The sequence below is a fragment of the Nelumbo nucifera genome, chromosome 2 (genome assembly GCF_055504915.1).
Source record: "Nelumbo nucifera cultivar China Antique chromosome 2, China Antique-T2T, whole genome shotgun sequence".
Taxonomy (NCBI): Eukaryota; Viridiplantae; Streptophyta; class Magnoliopsida; order Proteales; family Nelumbonaceae; genus Nelumbo; species Nelumbo nucifera.
Genome location: NC_142650.1, coordinates 37,732,893 through 37,754,603, shown reverse-complemented (window position 1 = coordinate 37,754,603; position 21,711 = coordinate 37,732,893). Strand labels below are relative to the sequence as shown.

Sequence of the window (21,711 nt, the reverse complement as noted above, 5' to 3'; positions counted from 1 at the left end):
TTCTTCACTTTCTTCTTCGTCTCAAGTACCGTCCGTCATCAGATAGAAACCAGATTTCCGCTAGCTAGAAGTGTCCAGATCGCACAGCATCAGTAATTAACATGGGCCTTTTTGCTATTGCAATCCTTGTTTTTTAAGATAAATAAAATCTCAGTTTAAGCCTATCTATGTCATAAAAATAGCTTTAGCTTGAGTACAATTGTATTTTACTTAAAAGCTGCAACAATGGACTCAACATTGGGTGAAATGTTGAGTTGGCCTAAGTTCCATCCCTAGGATATGGTGGTTATGTTCTTTATGCATGAATTTTATTTTAAGCAATATTCTCAATTTTATTCAATGTGGCTCTGAATTCCGTGATGGATTTGAAAGTTCTAGGACCGGATGGATGGAATGTGATTTTTTTTTTCTTTTTCAATAGAAAAGGGGAATTATTGGGTCATCAGTCAAAAGTGCAATCAAGGATTTCTTTCATTCGGGAAGGATGATATCAGATTAAAATAAAAGATTTTTAATCCCTGTCCCGAAAGTAAAGAGCTCAAAAAGAACTAGTTCAAACCTATAATTGTTATTTATAAAATAATGGAAAAAATTCTAGTAAATAGGTTAAAGCCTATCTAATATCTCGTTGCCATGAAATTTTTACTCCTTGAGGATAAAAAAAAAGGGAAATCTGAACTTGTTGCCTATAAAACATATATGGAAAATGCTTACTATAAAATTGAATAGGAGCATATAAAAGTGGTGTTAAAAATTGGAATCTCATAAAAAATAGATAAATTGGATTATATACAGCATGTTTCTTGTTAATGAATCTTTTGCAAACTTGTTTAATTTAAGCTTAGTAGAGGATTAAGACAAGGTCACCGCTATCATTGTATTTATTTGTATTATGTTGTTAAGCTCTATCAAGACAAGTTAAAAACTTATCATCAGGTACAAAGGCAAACCTAGAAATGGTCAATGGCCATTTCACTCTTAGGGTTCGTTTGGTTTCTTAGAATAGGTGTCTGGCAGGAATTGGGTTTTGATTCCCAGAATAGGTCTCTGGCCATAAGAAGGAATAGCCATTCCAAGCCCCTTAGGGAATGGGATTCCCATTCCAAAGTATATCAACAAGTAAAGAATTCATGATAAAAAACCCCCAAAACACTAATATTAATAAATTATTAACAAAAATATTGTAAAATAGTAATAAAATAAAATAATAGTATTATAATAAAATACTAATAAATTAATAATAATAAACACAGATATTAATTATTAAATATAATAATAAAGTATAAATAAACTATTAATACAATATAATTAAAGTAGTAGTAATAGCAGTAGTAACAATAATTAAGTATAAATAAAATATTTATATAATATAACTAAAGTCCAAACATATAAATTATTAAATAATAATAGATTAATTTTAAAATAATAAAAAAGTAATAGAATATTAATAAAATAATAAGAAAATGATATAAAGTATAATAAAATATTCATAAATTAATGATAAAGAATAAGATATTAATTATTAAATACTAATAAAATAGTAATAGAAACAAAAGATATTATTTATTAAATAGTAATAATAATTAAGTACAAATAAAATATTAATATTATGTAATTAAAGTAATATAAGATATTAAAATATTAATTATTAAATAAAAACAAAGTAATTCAAAATAATAGAAGAAAATAATAATAACATGTAATATAATATAATAATAGAAATATTATTAGTAATAATAACATAGTAATACCTTAATAACATTTTCATAAATTAATGATAAATACTAGGATAATAATGATTAAATACTAATATAATAATAATAATAATTATTATTATTATTATTATTATTATATATTCATAAAATATTAATAAAGTAATAATAAAATAATAAAAAGACTATAACAGAATAAAAAATTTTCAATTCATTCCAATTCCAACTCATATGTACCAAACAACATGTCAACAACAATTGGAATTTGATTTCGATTCCCGACCAAACCAAATAAGTGTCAAGAATAAGTGATTCCAATTCTAATTCTTGGGGATTCTGATTCAAATCCTTTTTGCGAACCAAAAGGACCCTTAGATTGTTAATTAATATAGGCTTTTCTTTATCTAAATTCTTTTGAAGTAAAAATTGCCATGTTTTATAATACTTAGGGATGATCACTAGCCGAGCGAGGCTGGGCATAGTACCTATGATAGGGCTTATAGTCTAGGCCCAGACCTGAAATATAAGTTCGGGCCTAGGTCTGTAAGGCCCGGATTGGGTTGGGCTTTGGGCCCATTACATTGACAACTCGATTGATTTTGATGAGAACGAATCTAGTGAACACGTAGGTTCACAGTGAGCGTGTACTCTCCAATAGGAGGCATGCATGTCACCTATTCAAATCAAGTCATTTCCGTCAACGTTGTCTTTCCGTTAAGTGGGTGTATACGATTTACTTAGTCACCAATTAGAAAAAAGACAAAAATAATCCAAAGCTCTCATTATGAATCATTCAAACATCCCTTCCTCCCATTTTTTTCAACCAAGCCTTAGCCCTGGAGCAAGAGACCATTGGCGATTTCTAAGCACAACTGAATTCCAATAGCAGTAAGAAATACCGGATGATAAGTATTTGTTCGTTGCTTACCGCTCTTGCAAAGGGGAGATACATCAGAGGAGATGATGAGGTGGCGAGCTTGCATGAGCAAGGGAAGCTTCGACCACTCTTGCAAGGAGTCCTAGACTCCCAGCCAATCACTCTAGTGGTCCATGTGACGGCTGCACAGGGATATACTTCATGTTGTGCTTCAGTTGTAATGGCAATTGCAAAGTCAATCCTAATGAAGGGACTGATGACGGATGGCCCAATCGTTGCCTAGAATGCAACGAGAATGGATTGACCATTTACCCAATGTATTGATTTTCTTATTATTTTGATTTCACGATGCTTTGAGTTGAGAAATTAATTAACTGGAGTCACCGATGTTTTGTGTACAATGGGATCACTATTAATTTGATGATTTAAATTCAACTTTCAGTAGAATAAAATTAATCCCTCTTTGTACACAGTTTTTTATGAAGAATGAACATTCTTTATTTCTTTTTAATGGAATCAGATAAATCATTTTCTTGTTGAAAGAATGGATTGTCAGTTTGTTACAATTTGAAGATTCAAATAGATGCTTACTGTCGGTTATTTCTTGCTGTAGTCGGAGTTTGGTTGTGCTCAAAAATCGTCGGTGGTCTCGGTTCGGTTGAGAAAATAAGGGGTTCTTGCCGATAAGGGCAACTTTTGGCCCAAAATATCAATAAAAATAAAATTTTTAATATAATCACCAAAATAGGTCACGTTTTTTTAAAAAATATCAAATCAGGGCAAAAATCCTATTCACCTTCTTCTTGCTTCGAACGATTCACGCGAGTAGGACCTTATAGATCTCATTGCGCGGGTCCTGACACAATACCAACGATACTTGGAGGAGAAATCCAGAGCGGCTCACAGGGACGTGTTCCTCGCGTTGTTGCCCCCCTGGTTCAGCTCCTTAGAGCGAGCCTTGTTCTGGATTAGCGGATTCAGACTCGGACTGGTGTTCCGGCTCGTTGCCAATTCTGTTGGGGACCTATCGCAAGACCAAGTGCAGAGAGAGGAAGGATGGAAATGTTGAGGGCTGAGACAAGTGCGGAGGAGCGGCAACTGAAGGAGGAACTGGTGAGGCTACAGGAGAGCTTGGTGGCACCACCCGTGTCTGAACTTCTGAGGCGGGGAGGGATGGCGGTGAATGGGGAGGAGGGTAATGTCAATTCCGAGTGGCAACTGGAAGAGGAACCAGTGAGGCTACGGGTGAGCGTGGTGGCGCCATGAACAAAAAGCAAGAAAACCAGAGAAAATATTGAAGAAGAAGAAGAAATTCTTCATTACTTGTAACTGATTGAATACAACAGCTAAAGCTACATTATATACACGTAAGAGTAGGAAAGAGAGAAGAGAGAGAAGAGTAACAAACTAATCCAACTTAGCAAAGTTTGTTATGAGTTGTTTAACAACCTAACTAACTCAACTAATGCAGACTATTAATACTAAATAATTCTCTACATCCTCCCCTCAAGTTGGAGCTTGATGAAGATCGATCAAGCCCAACTTGGAAAGCAAGGAATGAAACTGAGGACCTGCCAGTGGCTTTGTAAAGATGTCTGCGATTTGAGCATGTGTAGAAATGTATTGAGGCTTAACAAAACCTTGCTTGAACTTGTCCCTCACCAAATGGTAGTCGATTTCCAGATGTTTTGTGCGCTCATGGAAGACTAGGTTTGCTGTGATGTGTAATGCAACTTGGTTATCACACCAAAGAGGGATGGGAAGCTGAAGAGGGATTCGAAAATCTGCAAGAATGTAGGATATCCACTGCACTTCACAGACTGTAGTGGCAAGACTTCTGTATTCAGCTTCGGTTGAGGACATGGATACAGTTGTCTACTTCTTAGTCTTCCAAGAAATAAGTGAAGAGCCCAGGTACACGTAGTAACCTATATGTGTCTTTTTGGTTTGTGGACAAGATGCCCAGTCTGCATCATAGTAAGCTTGGAGATCAAACGTGCTGGAAGAGGAGAAAAACAAGCCTTTGCTGGGACAACCCTTAAGGTATTTGAGCAGGTGAAGAGCTACATTCTAGTGATCTTGAGTTGAGGAACTGACAAATTGACTCAAATGTTGGGTGGCATAAGAAAGATCAGGCTTGGTGAGATTTAAATACAGCAATCTGCCAATTAATCTCCTATACCTATCAGGATCAGGTAGTGCAGGACTGTTATCAGAAAACTTCAGTCCTTTAGGAAGAGGAGTTTGAGCAGGTTTAACCACTAATAAACCTGCATCTTTGAGTATATCCAAGGCATACTTCCATTGGTTAATATAAGTACCAGCAGTGCTCCTTGCAATTTCAAGCCCGAGGAAGTATTTTGCATAGCCAAGGTCTTTGATTGTGAAGGTAGAATCAAGAAATTGTTTTACTAAGATAATTTCACTCTCACTTGTACCTGTCACAAGCGCATTATCAACATATATACAAGGAGAGCTAAAAATGAGTTAGGGGTATGCTTGACAAAGAGACAGTGGTCATGTTTGGATTGCAAAAAACCAAACTGTTGAAGCTTATTGCAAAAGTGATCTTTTTAGCTTACAAAACTTTGTGCCTTCTGATAGCCTTCTGGTGGAAGCATATAAACTTTCTCATCCAAATAACCATGGAGAAAGGCATTGTTTATATCAAGCTGATGTATTGGCCAATTCTTAACAGTAGCAACTACTAGAAAATTTCTAACAGTAACAAGCTTTGTAATAGGACTAAAACTATCAAAATAATCAATGGCAGCTACTTGATGATAACCTTTAGCCACAAGCCATGCTTTGTACCTTTCAATGGTACCATCAGGATTCAACTTGACCTTAAAAACCCATTTTGAGCCTATAGCTTTCTTCCCTTTAGGCAAACCAGTCAGTTCCCAAGTCTGATTTTGCTCTAGAGCTTCTAGCTCTTTGTTCATAGCTTTAACCCACTCTGGATGAGTACTAGCTTGAGTGTAAGACTTAGGTTCTGGAATAGTTGATACATTTGCTAAAAAACTCAAATATACACTATCAAAAAATGGAGATTGGGTATAGGGAAAAGTAGGAGGTGTGTAATTGGAACTAGTAGGGGGTAATGAGACCATATTAGTAGTAGGTAAATGATCAGAAATTGATCAATTTGTAACAAAGTCCTTGAACCAAACAGGTTTGTTTTTTATTCTTGTGCTTTGTCTCAGATGAGGTAATGTAGGAAGTGTAAGTGAAGAAGGATTAGTTGAATGAGTAGAAGGAGGAAACAAAACAGGAGTTGGAGAAGTATCAACAGGAGTAGACAAAACAGGATCAGATTCAATTTGGGGAACATAATCAACAGTAGTAGTTGAATTGGGAGTAGGAATTGTAGATGAAACAGGAAAATCATAATCAGAAATTGGATCTACAATTGGTAAGGGACAAGTAGAAGGTTTAGCTGAAAAAGAACGATATGGGAAAATATCTTCATGAAATATAACATCTCTGGAGGTAAAAAGTTTTCTGTCATTGAGGTCATAGAGGCTATAAGCTTTCTGTCCTAAGCTATAACCCAGAAAAATGCATTTAAGAGCTCTTGGTGCAAACTTGTCCTTATGGGGCTGAATGTTTGTAGCAAAACAAAGACAGCCAAACGTCCTTAGATATTTATAATCTGGTTTCCTTTTATACAATACTTCAAAAGGTGTTTTCCAATGTAAAACAACAGTAGGCAAAACATTTATAATATGTGTGGCCATTAGTAAAGCAAGTCCCCAAAATATTTTTGGTAAGTTTGCTTGAAACATCAAAGACCTTGCAATTTGAAGAAGGTGTTTGTGTTTTCTCTTCACAACACCATTCTATTGTGGAGAATAAACACAACTTTTCTGGTGCAAAATACCTTGGTCAGAAAGAAAACTTTGAAAATCTTTATTGAGAAATTCAGTGCCATTATCAGAATGGGTACATTTAATTTTCTTATGAAATTGAGTTTCAATCATTTTGAAAAATGTAATGAATGAAGATACAGTCATGCTTTTATGGTTAAGCAAAAATATCCAAGTACTTCTATTGAAATCATCAACAAGTGTAAACACATAATGCGCACTAGTAATTGAAGGATGTTTATAAGGGCCCCATAAGTCCAAGTGCATCAAATCAATAATGCTCTTTGAACGAATTTTACTAACTGGAAAAGGCAATCTCTGTTGTTTAGCCAAATGATAGATTTCACAAATAGGTAATGATGCATTGGTAGGACAAAAATCAAGGTGTTGTAAGGCTGTAACAGATGCATGTCCTAATCCGTTATGCCAAAGAACTAATCCAGGAATAGAAGTTTTATTGAAGAAATGAGACTTATTACATGTAGCAGCTTGAAAGGTTCTATTACAAGCATTCTGTGCAAACTCTTTATTACAAACAAATGATTGAATTCTATCAGCAGAAAAAGAGGACTTGTCCAAAATGTACAAGTTCTTTATCATTTTACCAACTGCTAATATCTTCTCATTCTGCAGGTCCTGCTGCAAGCAATAGGTAGGGTAAAAAGTGCATTTAATGTTGTTTATAATGACTAATTTACTAACAGATAACAAATTGAATTTAAAAGAGGGAATGTGTAAAGTATTTGTCAAAATCAGATCAGGACTAAGTTTCACATGGCCAATATGTTGAACAAATTTTATGGTTCCATCAGGTAAATGTATAGGTATGATTTGAGTTATTGGTTTAGGTTGAGAAAGCAATTTTAAATCAGTGCACATGTGGTTTGAAGCACCAGTATCAACTATCCAGGTTCCTACATCTAACACAGCAAGTGTACTATCCTTAGAGTTAAAAGCATATTGAACTTTCATACCTGCATAAGTATCCAGGTATGACCATCTTGTACCAATTGGGGTAGTCATAAATCTTCCTGAAAAGCCTTCTCTACCTCTTCCTTGAGTGTTTCCCTTTTGTTCTCTCAGATCCTTGTACCAATCGGGGTAGTCATAAATCTTGAAACAAGATTCCTTTGTATGACCATCTCTATTGCAATGATCACAGTGTCTATATTCTGTTTTGTCATAATCTTGCTTCTGTAATTCAGATCTACCATAACCTGGTGGTTTTCTAGTAGCACATCTTCCTGTTCCATCTTTCCTGTAATTCTGTGATCTAGCAAGCATAGCATTTCCATCAACAGTTTCAGCAAAAGCAATATGAACATCTCTTTGTTTTTTCACCCTAAGCACCAATGAATATGCCTTGTTAACAGTAGGCAGTGGATCCATTAGTAGGATCTGATTCTTAATATGATCAAAAGAATCATTTAGTCCCATTAAGAACTGCATCAGCCTATTGGAAGAAGTAATGTCACACATTCTCTTAGCTGCACCACAAGTACATTGACAAGTATTGAGGAAGTGGCATGATACATGCCAATTCATCCCAAAGTTTCTTCAGTTTGGTATAATATTGTGCCATAGTTAGATTTCCTTGACTAATTGTACTAATATCTCGTTGCAAATGATACTGTAAAGGTCCATTTGAATCTCCAAACCTTTCTTCCAATTCTAGCCAAAGATCTCTAGCAGATGTAGAGTATAGAAAAGCATCAACAATGTCCTTAGAAATAGAGTTTAGTATCCAAGAAGTTACCATACAATCCACTCTTGTCCATTGTTCAAAAGTAGGTGAATCAGGTTCTGGTGCTTTGCAACTTCCATTGATGAAACCTAATTTCACCTTAGCTCCAAACGCGACCTTCATTGATCTGCTCCATGTCAAATAGTTGTTTTCAGTTAGTGGACTAGACACCAATATCATGCTTGGATGATCCGAATTTTGTAAAAATAGAGGATCTCCATTATTGCTTCCAGCATTAGCTTCTTTTCCGGTACCAATGCCATTGATAACATTTCCATCATTATTGTTTGGTGTTTCTCCTGCTCTTGTCACCGAAACATCAAGATCATCCTCCATCGTTCTTCAAATATCAACTTGATAAAAAAGAGAGCTCAAGATCTAGTTTGGATCTTGGCTCTGATACCATGAACAAAAAGCAAGAAAACCAGAGAAAATATTGAAGAAGAAGAAGAAATTCTTCATTACTTGTAACTGATTGAATACAATAGCTAAAGCTACATTATATACACGTAAGAGTAGGAAAGAGAAAGAAGCTGTTTAAGCTGATGTAGATTATTAATACTGAATAATTCTCTACACGCCACCCCTGTCTGAACTTTGAATACACTGTTCATGTGAGAGGCGGAGCAAGGCACAAGCGGCATTGTCCTTTGCGGTTCTGTTCCGGTCTTGAGAGCTCTCACTAGGGGCTTAATTGCTCCCGAGGAGGCCGCCAGAGCAGGGCACAGGCGGCGTTCTCCCGGTGACGTCTTTTATGTGCTCAGCTTCCGATGCTCGATTGTTGTTCCGCCCATCTTAGTGAGCTGGTGGCCTCTGTAACAGTTGCTGCCTCGCTCCCATCCGGAATGACGACAGAACATTTCGGGCATCTTGGCTTGTATCGCAGCTGCACTGGCTTGTCACTCTAATCATCGTCACATCTTGGCTTGTATCGCACTAGCTTCGCGTCGCATCCTGGCTTGTCACCGGTTTATCACGTACTAGCTCCGCACCTGGCAATGTGTATTGTCCAACTACCTATTAAAAACAATCACAGAGGCAAAGGAAGAGGAAGACGATGAATAGTATCATTGCCCTTCGTTGATATTTTTCAAAAAAAAATTAATTTATTTTAGTTATTTTATAAAAATACTATTTTTTATTGACATTTAGGACAAAAAGTTGCCCTTATATGCTAAAACCCCAAAAAATAAAAGGAAAAAACGAGAGTTACTTACTAAAAAACGAGAATTCTGAATTATTTATTTATTTTTATCTTTTTCTCACCGGGTGAATCATATTCACCTGTTTAACGGGAAGACAAGAATAACGGAGTGGCTTCAGACCTATTCGAATAGATGACGTGCACGCCTCCTATTGGAGGGCACACGTTCACCGTGACCCTACGGGTTCACTGAATTCGTTCTCGGTTTTGATTGCAGCATCATGGTGAGTCTGGTGACGAACCCAAGCTTTATTTCAGCGTCAATAGGAGGGTTTTACAGATGAAGTGATTGAAGTGGTAGTTCAAGAGCAAACGAGAGTTTACAGGTTTGAATTCAGTTGGACGTTAAAACTATATTGAGGCCATTCTTCCATTAATTCACCCCTATCAACAACCGAACCAGACTCCATTGTCAGAGATTCTGTGAGTTCTCTTGTTAACAGCCAAATAAGACCCTGTGTTTCCCCTTTCAGTTTTTTCTATTGGAAGAACCCTAACTTTCTTCATTTTCTATTTCTGCAGCCGCTCGGCGTCACTTAACTCGTAAGCGTAATCTTTCTCTCTCCTTATTGCATGCAATTTGTGATTGTCTTCGATGTTTCTTCGGTCAATCACTTCCAACAATAAAATCTTCTTAAAATTGACCAACTTATCAACTTTCTCATCTCTATTTTTAAACCTTCTCGCTAACTCCATTTTTGCATCAAATTTTGGTTCCTCATCCTCATCTTCTCTTCAGACATTTACAGATTCGAAGTCCATCTCTAATCCTCTATACTATTTACTCCCGAGCCCTTATAATCCATATAATATTGTTAACTTCATCTGCTCAAAGCTGAAAGATGATAACGGGAATCTCACATCTGTTCAAAAAGACATTGAATGGATTCGTGCGTATTTGGGTATCCACGAGATTTCTAGGGTATTATTGAGATGCCAATCTGACCCCTTCACTGCTCTCAATTTCTTTAATTGGGTAAAAAGTGACCTGGACCTCAAACCAACCGCTCAAAACTACTGTATCATCATTCATATATTGGTCTGGTCCCGGAAATTCATTCAAGCAATGCATTTTATCTCTGAACTGATAAAATTAGCTAACCCAAGTGAAGATGCCTTCCGAAATTTGGTTTTGTCCAGTGAAGTTTGCAATTGGGATCCGCTTGTTTTTGACATGCTCATCAAGGCTTATGTCAAGGCCAGTAGGGTTGAAGAAGGCTTCAAAACTTTCAAGGAGACTCTAAAGATTGGATTTGCTCCTGATGTCACTGCTTGCAATTGTCTTTTGAATGGTTTGCTGAAGTCAAATTATCTTGATCAATGTTGGGAAATCTACCAAGAAATGGAAACGATTGGAATATTTCCCAATGCGTATACATTTAACATATTGACCCATGTGTTGTGTAGGGATGGGGATCTGGGTAAGGTGAATGAGTTCTTGGATAAGATGGAGGAAAAAGGGTTTATTCCTGATGTTGTGACGTATAACACGCTTATTGATAGCTTTTGCCAGAAGGGAATGTTGGAAGATGCTTTCTATTTGTATAAGATCATGTATAGGAGGGGCGTGCCACCGAATTTGGTGTCATATACTTCCTTGATGAATGGTCTTTGTAAGAAAGGAAAAGTGAGGGAGGCTCATCAACTCTTCCATCGTATGCTTCACAGAGGGTTGAGTCCAGATGTTGTTACATATAATTCTCTTATTTCTGGTTATTGTAAGGAAGGGAATATGAAAGAATCAAGGTCTTTGTTGTATGAAATGATTCAGAATGGTTTGTTGCCTGATAGTTTCACTTGCCAGGTACTGGTACAAGGATATGCAAATATGGGTAGATTGCTTTCTTCTTTGAATTTGGTTGCTGAAATTCAGAGACTGGGAGTTTCAATCCCTCATGATATGTATAGCTACCTTATAGTTGCTTTATGTTTGGATAACCGGCCCAATGCGGCAAAGTCTCTCTTGCGAAGAACTTTTTCAGATGGTTATGAACCAAATTTGGGGGTTTACAATTTGCTTATTGGATCCTATTGCAACTGTGATAATTTTGACGAAGCATTGTTGTTGAAGGGTGAGATGGTCCAGAAGGCTATAAAACCTGATTTGGATACATACAGGGCTCTTATAGGTTGCTTGTGTAGATTATGCAAGATTACCGAGGGAGAGTCCTTGTTGGGGGAGATGGTTGAAATTGGTCTTTTTCCTGACTCTGTTATTTGCAGGGCCTTAATAATGGGATATTGCAAGGAAGGGGATCTTGAGAAAGCAGAGTCACTACTAAGCTACTTTGCTCAGGAATTTCAGTTTTGTGATGTAAAAAGTTGTAATACACTCATCCAAGAATATTGTGAGAAAGGTGATGTAACAAAATCATTGGAATTGCAGGATAGGTTCTTGAAGTTGGGTTTTGTGCCAAATAGTTTGACATTCAAGTGTTTGATACATGGCTTAGCAAGAACTAGAAAGGATTGCTAGGAAGCCTCCAGAATTTGTTGATGGTGTTGATGCATTGGTATATGAAGTCTCATCTTGGCTATTTTAAATGAAGGTTAGTGTCTTATGAAAATTGAAGATGTGAAATGCTTGCTGAAATTTTTAGGAAATTCTACACTGTTCTGTACCCTATTACCATTTGTCTGGGATACTTCATGCTTGGAAATGTTAATACATTGGGTGCATATGCAGGGATTCCAACTGTTGTATATTCTTTCCCCGTCTTTTTATAAGCTGCTTATGAGCAAAAGGTGATTAGACTTAGCCTTGATGCTATTCCCTAGTTCATTGGCACATCTATTTATATCTAGTTTTGTTTTGCAGGAGCCATCCCATGTTAGAACTTAGAAGACCTATTATTTCTTGTCTTTTTTTTTTTTTTTGTGAGCCATAATTAACATCCTCAATGCAAGAGTTGTTTCTAGTTGCACAAGATCCAAAGAACAAGTAGGTAGATATGATGCCTTAGCTGTTTCATTTTCTAAATATCAGTGGTGGTCCATTGAATACCAAGCTGTGAAGAATCTCAAAAGTAACTTAAATGATTATATTGCCTGTTTTGCCAAGTTTTTGCTGTTATGTGTTTTTTCTTTGGTATGTTCTTTTCCTGTTTTGCAAAGTTTTTACTTTTTTTTTGTTTGAATGTAGGGTAATCAAAGAGATTGTGTAAGTCACTATGGAGTGAACAATGTCCTCTTAAAGTAACGTTATGGTTGCATGTGTTTAGACATGCACACACACAAACAGTAATATTTAGAAGGTAACCTGGTCTCTAGGCACTGTTTAGTTTGTGGGATGAGAAGGGAAACAATGGAATATTCTTCCTTTCCCATGGTTTGGTTTGTGGGATGTCATGAGATGGGATGAGAAAAAGGTGGAATTATGATCCCAATTCTTGCGATATGGAATCCCACCATTTTGGTGGGAACGGAGGAGGAAACTTGTTTAACAATAAAAAGTACCTTCCTTGTTGTATTTCTAAGAGTTAATATTAGATCTATGACCCATTAATAAATTATTAATTATTTAATAACATATTAATAAAATAATTTAATTAAAAATAATTAATTAATAAATTAAAAGAAATAATTAATCATTGAAAAATAGTTTAATAATTTATTAATAATTAATACTAAAAATATTAAAACAATTAATTAATTAATAGAATAAAGTATTAATAATATAAACTAATAAAATTGAAAATATTAATTAATCTTAATAATTAATTAGCTAACTATTAATTTGAAATAATTAATAGTTAATAGTAAAATGCTAAATAATAAAAAAGTTTTATTAATTAATCTATAATTAACAACAAAACAATTAATAATGAATTAACTATGTAATTAATGAATAATTAAATAATTATTTTATTATTAATTTAGTTAATGATTAAATAAAATAAATAGATAATATAGATGTTAAATTATAATTATACAAAATAAAAGTGATTAATTAATTCTCATTAAATATTAATAAAGTAAAATTTCAAATAAAAATTAAAATAGTAGTTCTTAATTAATAATTAATTAACTAATTAAGTAAATAGTTATAAAATTTATTGATAAAATATTAGTAGTAAATAATTTATTATTGGTAAAATATGAAATAATAAAAATATTACTAATTACCTAATTAATTAATTAATAATTGTTATTAGGGTTGATTTTCCCACTATTTTCCCTTTTGCAACCAAACAATGGAACGTGAAAATTTTCCATCCATTTTCCCTTTCTCATCCCGTCAAAACCTTCCCTCCAACCAAACGCAGCCTTAGGGCTTGTGGAAAAAGTAAGAAATCAAGAAAATAAAGACTAGAAGGTCAATTTTGGATAGTTATGCTAGGTTATTTTGTTCTAAATCTATGGTACTCTAGAAATTTCAGAATCTCCTTAATTTTACTATTGGTGTGTATTTGATATTTTTTAAACCATTATAGTGTCAAGTGGAAAAAAAAATCATATTTACTTTTCTTAATGAGATAATGAGTTTATTTTGAATAAATGAGTTTTTAAGTCATGTGAGAGTGACTTTGTTATTTACGTATCATGTAATCTTAGTTCAAACTTGCTTTATAGGTGCTAAGACCTTCAAAACCTCTGAATGCTGGTTCTTAGAGAACTCATTGTTGTGATTCTGTTGTGACATTTAAAACCCATTGATTGGTATATTTTAAATAACCATTGTTTTGAGAGGAGGTAGGTGTAGGAGGTGAGGCGGAAGTGAGGTCTCTGTGGAAGGTTTGGTTAGGGTCTCGTGTGTACACTTCTACTCTTGGGGATGGCAGTGGTGCAAAGAGAGGGGTTCAGGGGTGGTAGGAGATGGGGGGTGGATTCTTGGTATAATCCCAAAAGAAATGGACTAGGGGTGAGGCAAAACTTCTCTCTTCCATTTTTGCCTCTCTTCCATTTTTCTCACTTCTCTCCTCTTCTTCCTTTTACTTTTCTGCACCAAGACAAGATGGTATCAGAGTAGGACGTTGGAATCTAATCTCCATTATTGATTATGTCCTGTTTCTCGCCCTTTTTTTTCCTTTTCTGGTATTAAACTAAGAGAGACAGCAATCACACAGCTGTACAGGTCAGAATATTCTACTTTTGATTTCTCTCTCTTAAATCTTATGTAAAACTCATTCCATCACCATTGGCTACAAGCACTTGCTCTGGAGTGACCAAAAGTGACTGAATGAATTTCTCTGTTCTATCTTACCTTTTCGGACTGTGAAAGTATTTTTTTCTCAAATTGGACTGGGCTAGAACAGTTTTTTGTGGTTCTTTAAACTTGGTTCTTTGTAGAAACTAGAAACACCAATAGCAGTTCAGTTGTGTGGTGGCTGAATGGTGTAAAGGAGGTTTTAGACTCCCAGGGATCCAGATTGAAGTGGGGTGTGTACCCCTGTAGGTCATGAGTGACCTCACTGTGTTAGGAGATCAAACTGTGGTAACTCCTTGGTAATCATGCAGCTTAAACAAGCTGGTGAGTGGTCTGTATGACCTGTATGTGGTCTGCAAATACAACAAAACTGATTGTGCATGGGTTTCTTGTACATCTGATTGCTTACAGGGCTGATTCCAGGACCATGGTTGTTTTTGTTTGCCTGTTCTTTGTGTCTACTGTAGAAATAAGATCTGTTAAGTGTGTTAGGAGTTGTTCCTTATAGCCTCCGAAGATTTTGCAACATCTGGAACTACTTCCAGTCATGGTTGATTAAGTACCAATCATGATTCCATGAATTTTCTTATGATCATCACTCCTTTAGATGGTCTAAGGAGATGCGACTATATATCACTGCTAGAGGCAAGGTCGAGCACATTAATGGGAAAGTGAAGGAACCAAAGTTAGGGATGACTGAGCATGATGAGTGGGATCAGGAGAATTGCATGATTATGTCATGGCTGTTTCCATCCATGTTACCATTAATGAAGCAAAATTTTATGTGGGCAGAAACAACCTGTGAAATATGGGAACATGCAAAGTTGACATATTCAGAGTAGAGACATTATGCTAGGATCTATCAGTTGCAAGCAGAGTCCTCCACATGTAAACATAGGGAGAGAAGCTTATCTTCATATTATTTAGCACTAACCTTAGTTTGTAAAGAATTAGACTATTATCAAAATGTTGAGTGGGAAAGTGACAAAGATGCCAAGGCCTACAAGCAATTGGTTTCTCAATAGTGTGTGTTTGCTTTTCTGTTAGGCCTTAATTCCATATATAAACCCAGTCCAAGGAAAGTAGATAGTTGGCTATGACTGCTTCTGCGGGGGAGTTAGTTGCTTTGGCAATAAGGGGTGGCACTAGCTCTAGAAAGAAAGGGGATGGTTAAAAAAGGGTAGATGATAAAGACAAGTTGTGGTGTACACATTGCCAAAAATCTAGGCTCACCCGGAAGACCTGTTGGGATTTGATTGGGAAACCAAAATGGGCACAAGACTTAGTGAAGAAGTCAGCACAAGAACAGAACAGAAAGCCTAGTTAGAAGTACACATCGACAACCGCAAACTTGGCCTCACAAGAGTCCTCCCAAGATCGTCCTATTAGTTTTGATCTCAAGGAAGATATTCTCAATTTCTCTCGTGACCATTTGGAGTAGTATGGTAGGTCACTACAACAAACACATTCAAGACTTAGCCCCTTAATTTCTTTTGCATCTATATTAGGTAACACAACCTCTGCTTTCCATGTGCCCTGTAGTGCTCTAGAATATCCTTGCATCATTTATTCCGATGCTTTAAAGCATATGATTAGCAAGTCAAATTTGTTTTGGTCTTATGCCCTTCTCTCTAGTAGAGATAAAGTGAGACTAGTTGATTGGTCCTTCTCTTCCATAGCTGATCAAGGAACAATATCTCTTCCTTTGGGCCTCCCCCTCTCCAATGTACTTTATGTTCCAAATTTGTCTATCAATTTGCTATCTATTAGTAGTATTACTCATTTTTTAAGTTGCTCTATAACCTTTCTTCCCCATTCTTGTGTTTTTCAAGATCTGGCCTCTAGGAAGATGATTGGTAGAGAGAGCATGGTTGATGGTGTCTATGTGCTAGAGAATGCAACTGGTCTTACGGCTTTAGGGTTTTTGAGTAAACAAATAAGAGTCAAGTTGTTTTGTGGCACAATCGTTTATGTCATGTGTCTTTTGAGTCTTTAAAACATTTGTTTCCAGAGTTGTTTGTGTTTGTGTCTGCTGATGAGTTTTAGTGTCAAACTTGCTAATTGAATAAGAATTGTAGAACTTCTTTTCCATTACATAATAAAAGAGCTGATTTTCCTTACCATATTGTGTATTTTGATATTTGGGGCCCCGTTACTAGTCCAACTGAGAGTGGCTATAAATATTTTATCACCTTCATTGATGATTTCTCCAGATACACTTGAGTCTATCCTATGCATTCCAGGGAAGAAGTTCCTAAACTTGTTCATGATTTCCAGTGCATGATTTCTAGATACAATTGCTCATATTTGAAAACAATTATTTTTTTGGCTAGTCATAGCTCATATTTGAGAACTATGTTACGTCATGATTGATTAGGGCGAATTGCTTGGCGCACTGCAAATAAATTATAAATATATGAAAACAATTGGAAAAAAAAATCAAAAGATTTGAAAGTGTCATATTGAGAGCTATTACCATGTTTAATTGTTTCTTAGTGAATGCTTTGACCCTATCAACTGTTTAGAGATTTACCCAAAAAGAATAAAAAAAAAAACTGTTTAGAGAGCTCTTTTAGAACCCGGGCCGGTTAGTTTTTTGGGTAAGGATTAGAATCCGGTTTTGGAACAGGGTAACTTTCATCATTAGAGTAGTAGTGAACCTATCTGATCGAACCAGTCTGAGTCTAAGAATAGTAATGATATGACACATAATTAATAATAGGGTCTCTACTAAATATCTTCTAATTTCTTTGTTTTGTTTTTCATTATAAAGCATGGCATTTTTCTTCTTAACCATTCTAGTGCTAAATTGCTTATAAGACCATATCCTAATTATATATGAACACCCTCTGAATACAACTTTATTCCCCACAGATAAAAGTTTCATATCATATGTTTACAACATTTTATATGTTGAAAGAATAAAGAACCCTTGTGTTAATCTCCAAAGCAAATTTAGGAATCACATCTTGTCACCTATGGTGCTTCCTCTGTAGTGCTTCATATATTACACTGAAGTACGTGATTGGTTAATAATAAATTCTTCACAATTAAGTTACATGGCCAACAACAGGTACGTGAGAGTGGATTCTAATTAATTTGCATTTGCATTTGTTTTTTACGTACATTTGTGGCAGCTGGTAAAAACATCAATGGATTTTGCATTGGAGAAATTGTCTGGCCCTCTCAAGTGTAGATCCGATGAGGCGGTCAACCTTGAAGAAAACTATCAAAAACTCAAGATGGAAGAACGTCTCTTAAACAAGAAGAGTCGTGTTGAAAATGTGATAGAGGAATATATGCCGTTTCAGAATCACTGAAGAGTGAAGTTAAAAAATGGATTGAAGATGTCAATCTTTTTGAAAACAAGCAAGGGATGTTACGTGTTGATATCCAAGAATACAATGGAGAGCCTATTAGACGGTTTGATATTTTGCAACGTGTGCAGCTTGGAAGCTAAGGCGTGTAGTAACTCAGTTGAAAGAGATTGCTAGGCTTCAAGAGGAAGGCAAGTTTGAAGAAAGGATGGCAATCAATGCACTCCCAGTCCCACGTAGAATATAATTGAGCCAATGTACGGTTTGATATTTTGCAACGTGTGCAGCTTGGAAGCTAAGGCGAGTAGTAACTCAGTTAAAAGAGATTGCTAGGCTTCAAGAGGAAGGCAAGTTTGAAGAAAGGATGGCAATCAATGCACTCCCATTCCCACGTAGAATATAATTGAGCCAATGTTTGCACCATTAGTGAAAAGTGGGACTGGGACTAGGACTACTTCAACAGAGTGTACTGTACAGAAGATATTGGGATGCCTCAAAGATGATAAATTCTGGAAGGTTGGAGTATGGGGAATGGGTGGGGTGGGTAAGACTACTACAGTCAAGATGTTACACAATTTACCAGTAATAAATTGAAAGACATGTTCGAAATTACTATCTGGGTAACAGTGTCCAAAGATGGGGATGTGAGAAAGGTACAAGATCGAATTGCTCAACGATTGAATTTGAATTTGAGTCTGGGTAAGGGTGAACAATCTCATGATGGTGAAGTTACGTTGCAAGAAGATGGATACTACAAACATTGTTAAGCAAGAAGTGGTTGCTGATTTTGGATGATATGTGGGACAAAGTTGACTTGGAAGATGTAGGAGTACGTCCCTACACAGAGCAGAAGAAATGGATCCAAGATAGTATTAACAACTCGATCCCGAAAAGTCTGTAACAATAAAATGGAGACTGATGGAGATATCAAAGTGGATGTTTTGCCCGAGGAAGAAGCATGGGATCTGTTTCGAGAAATAGTTTCGGAAGTTGTGGATGCTCCAGAGGTACGAAGCATTTCCCAGAAAATAGTTGAGAAGTGCAAAGGTTTATCACTTGCCATTAAGCTAATCGGTGGGTCATTGAGAAAGCAAGGGATATGGAATACTCACGTGTGGAAGAATGCACTTAATGAACAAGTATGAGATTATTGATGATATGGAGGAGTCCGTCTTCAAGATTTTGAAGTTCAGTTTTGATCGGTTAAGGAGTGCAAACCTGAAGAATTGCTTCTTATATTGTGCATTATCTCCAGAAGATCATTTTATCTTAATTGAGGAATTGATATATTATTGGTTTGGGGAGGGTTTTATTAATGATGATGGAATGCAAAGCTTGGACGATGCAATTAATAGAGGGTATGCTATAGTGGATGAGCTCTGCAATGCCTCTTTGTTGGAGTTAATGGAGGATTGGGACAAGAATAAATGTGTGAAGATGCATGTTGTACATGATTAGAGACGATCTAGCATTGAAAATCACATCATCATTTTCCTCGGATAATTCTGATAGTGATAAGGGAGAAAGTGGTGATAGGTTCTTGGTATGCTATAGTGGTAAGAGCAAGATTGGTTATTAAGGAACACCTCCTTATGTGGAGGAATGGAAACAGAAACAAAGAATCTCATTGATGCACAATTACAACCTTGGTAATTGTCTACCCGACACTCTTGACATTGTTGCTCCAACGAAATGAAATGCTGAAGCAAATCCCAGAGTCATTCTTTGAACACATGCATGCATAAGTTTCGAGTTCTAGACATATCAGGTACTGATATAGATGATTTACCGCCCTCTGTTTCATTCCTTCGAGGGTTATATGCAATGTGTACAAGGTTGCGTACATGTCCATCCCAAATAGGGTATCTCAACAGACTTGAAGTGCTTCATCTTGGAGATAGGATCGACCATTTGCCGACAGAATTCACTAATTATAAATCTTTTTATATTCATTTAATAAATTGTTAATTAGTTAAACAAACTCTCATATTCATGGTAAAAATGGTTAATTGTCATTTTTTAGAACTCAACATTCAGATTTCACAACATTCTCTATGTTCGGACTAGAACTTAAAAAAGTTCACCAACATCAATACACATCTAAGGCCCCGTTCACTTGTTGGTAAGTTATTTATCCAGGTAAATACGATTACATGGGTAAGTTTTCCTTGGGAAACACTTACCCAGGGAAGTGCATTTACCCATGTTTTTTTATTTCCCAAGTAAAAAAGAAAATGACTATTTTAACCATAAAAATCCATTATTAAAATGGGCATTTTTGTCCCATTCAAGTGTTGGAATTTCCCCCATGTGGGAAAGTTATTTACCCACCAAGAAGATGGGTATCACCTAGGAAAATAAACTTTCCCCTGATCCCCACATTAATTTGAAAAAAAAAAAAAGAAAAACACATGGGATTCTTGATCAATGGGAACCAAAATCCCATTTACTTACTTTCCCCCTCTCAAAATCCAAAAAAAGAACACCTCCTAAAAATAATTAACAAGCCAACAGACCCTTATTTGTTTCTCTTATTATGATTACAACCAAAACGGACAATTATAATTGACACAACGCAGACCCTGACCCCCTATAATTGGGTTGGATTCACTTCATGACTAATCCATTCAACTATGCTAAGAAAAAGACAAATTACCCTTACAATGATAGTATGGAGAAAATCAGGAATTATAAACTGAGTGAAAAAAGTAAAACAAGGAAAAGACATAAGAGTTATGCATAAGAGTTATGCAGGGGCATAATTAATTGAACATGAAGTAAGGTGAGACATAAGAGTTATGCATAATTAAACTTGATAATCCTACTTCAGCTCCAATGTAAGCTATTTGCATAATTAAATCAATAGCGATCACCGGCATTGAACATGCATTTATTAATGACTGGGCTATGTAGCTCATCGTAGTAAGCCTTGTTTGTAGCAGATCTCATGAGAAATTAGTTCTAGATATGCTACAAACAAAAACATATACAACGAACCATGCAATCCATTCACAAGTAAACATATCAGTTCACATAATAACATCTGGTAACTGTCCAAATAGCTAATGTGTTTACTGATGAGACGACATTTGGGCTCGGTAGCCTATTGTACATGCCTTTGTTTATAGCAGATCCCGTGCATCAGCAGATCTTTCTTCATGTTCGGTTTCCAGGGTCTTCTCTACAACACCTACACCTACCCTTTGATCGACCAAATGTTCAGTTCTCCATCCGTATTCATTAACCCTTTATCCACAGCCATTGATGGCTGATGACCTAATGCCTTGCTAGTCAGTATCCCTTTTACACATTATATTACAGGAGAATTAAGGGGTGTGAGGATCGACTAAAGTGCATAAGTGCGCTGATGGAAGGGATGCTGAGTGACCAATCTTAGTCATTTGGGCTTAGTACGGTGGTCGTTTATTTTAATAAATTTTTGGTTTTTTTTTTCTTTAAAAAAACAGAAAGAAAGGAGATGACTAATGTTTACTTAGTATTATTTGAGTTGATAGCTAGCTAAGCATCGTTAGACGTTATTTAGTGTCATTAGGCATCATATAAGCTCAACAATGGATAAACTGCTGGGTATTAGAGAAAACATTAAATTAAAGTGATATTTACTCTAACAATCGACCTTTACATAAATCTAAAAACCATTTATTTAGCGTATGTTTGAAATCGATGCCATTGTTCAGTGATACATTAGCGTTACGTCGGAAAAAACAGTGCTCTAAGAAACGTCTGTTTATTTGGAATTGTTTTTTCTTAAAAAACGATGCTCCAAATCATACCTTAGAAATCAAGAAGGCATGGCTTGGAGCAACGTCGAATTTATCGTT

At 35.9% G+C, this 21,711-nt stretch overlaps 1 protein-coding gene across 3 annotated transcripts; it reads left to right on the top strand.

Moving 5' to 3' along the window:
* Positions 1–9,560: 9,560 nt before the first annotated feature.
* LOC104599100 (Pentatricopeptide repeat (PPR) superfamily protein) lies at positions 9,561–17,894 on the top strand. Of its 3 annotated transcripts, XR_016082586.1 has the most exons (4): positions 9,561–9,829; positions 9,929–11,955; positions 12,093–12,151; positions 17,690–17,894. XR_016082586.1 is itself a non-coding variant. In XM_010261472.3 (2 exons), the coding sequence occupies exon 2, from the start codon at positions 10,002–10,004 to the stop codon at positions 11,880–11,882; it is 1,881 nt and encodes a 626-aa protein (XP_010259774.1). In that variant the 5' UTR covers positions 9,562–9,829; positions 9,929–10,001; the 3' UTR covers positions 11,883–12,089. The 3 variants fall into 3 exon arrangements, 1 of the variants encoding a protein (XP_010259774.1); XR_735467.3 differs by lacking the exon at positions 12,093–12,151 and having other exon boundaries at positions 9,563–9,829; XM_010261472.3 differs by lacking the exons at positions 12,093–12,151; positions 17,690–17,894 and having other exon boundaries at positions 9,562–9,829; positions 9,929–12,089.
* Positions 17,895–21,711: the final 3,817 nt, after the last annotated feature.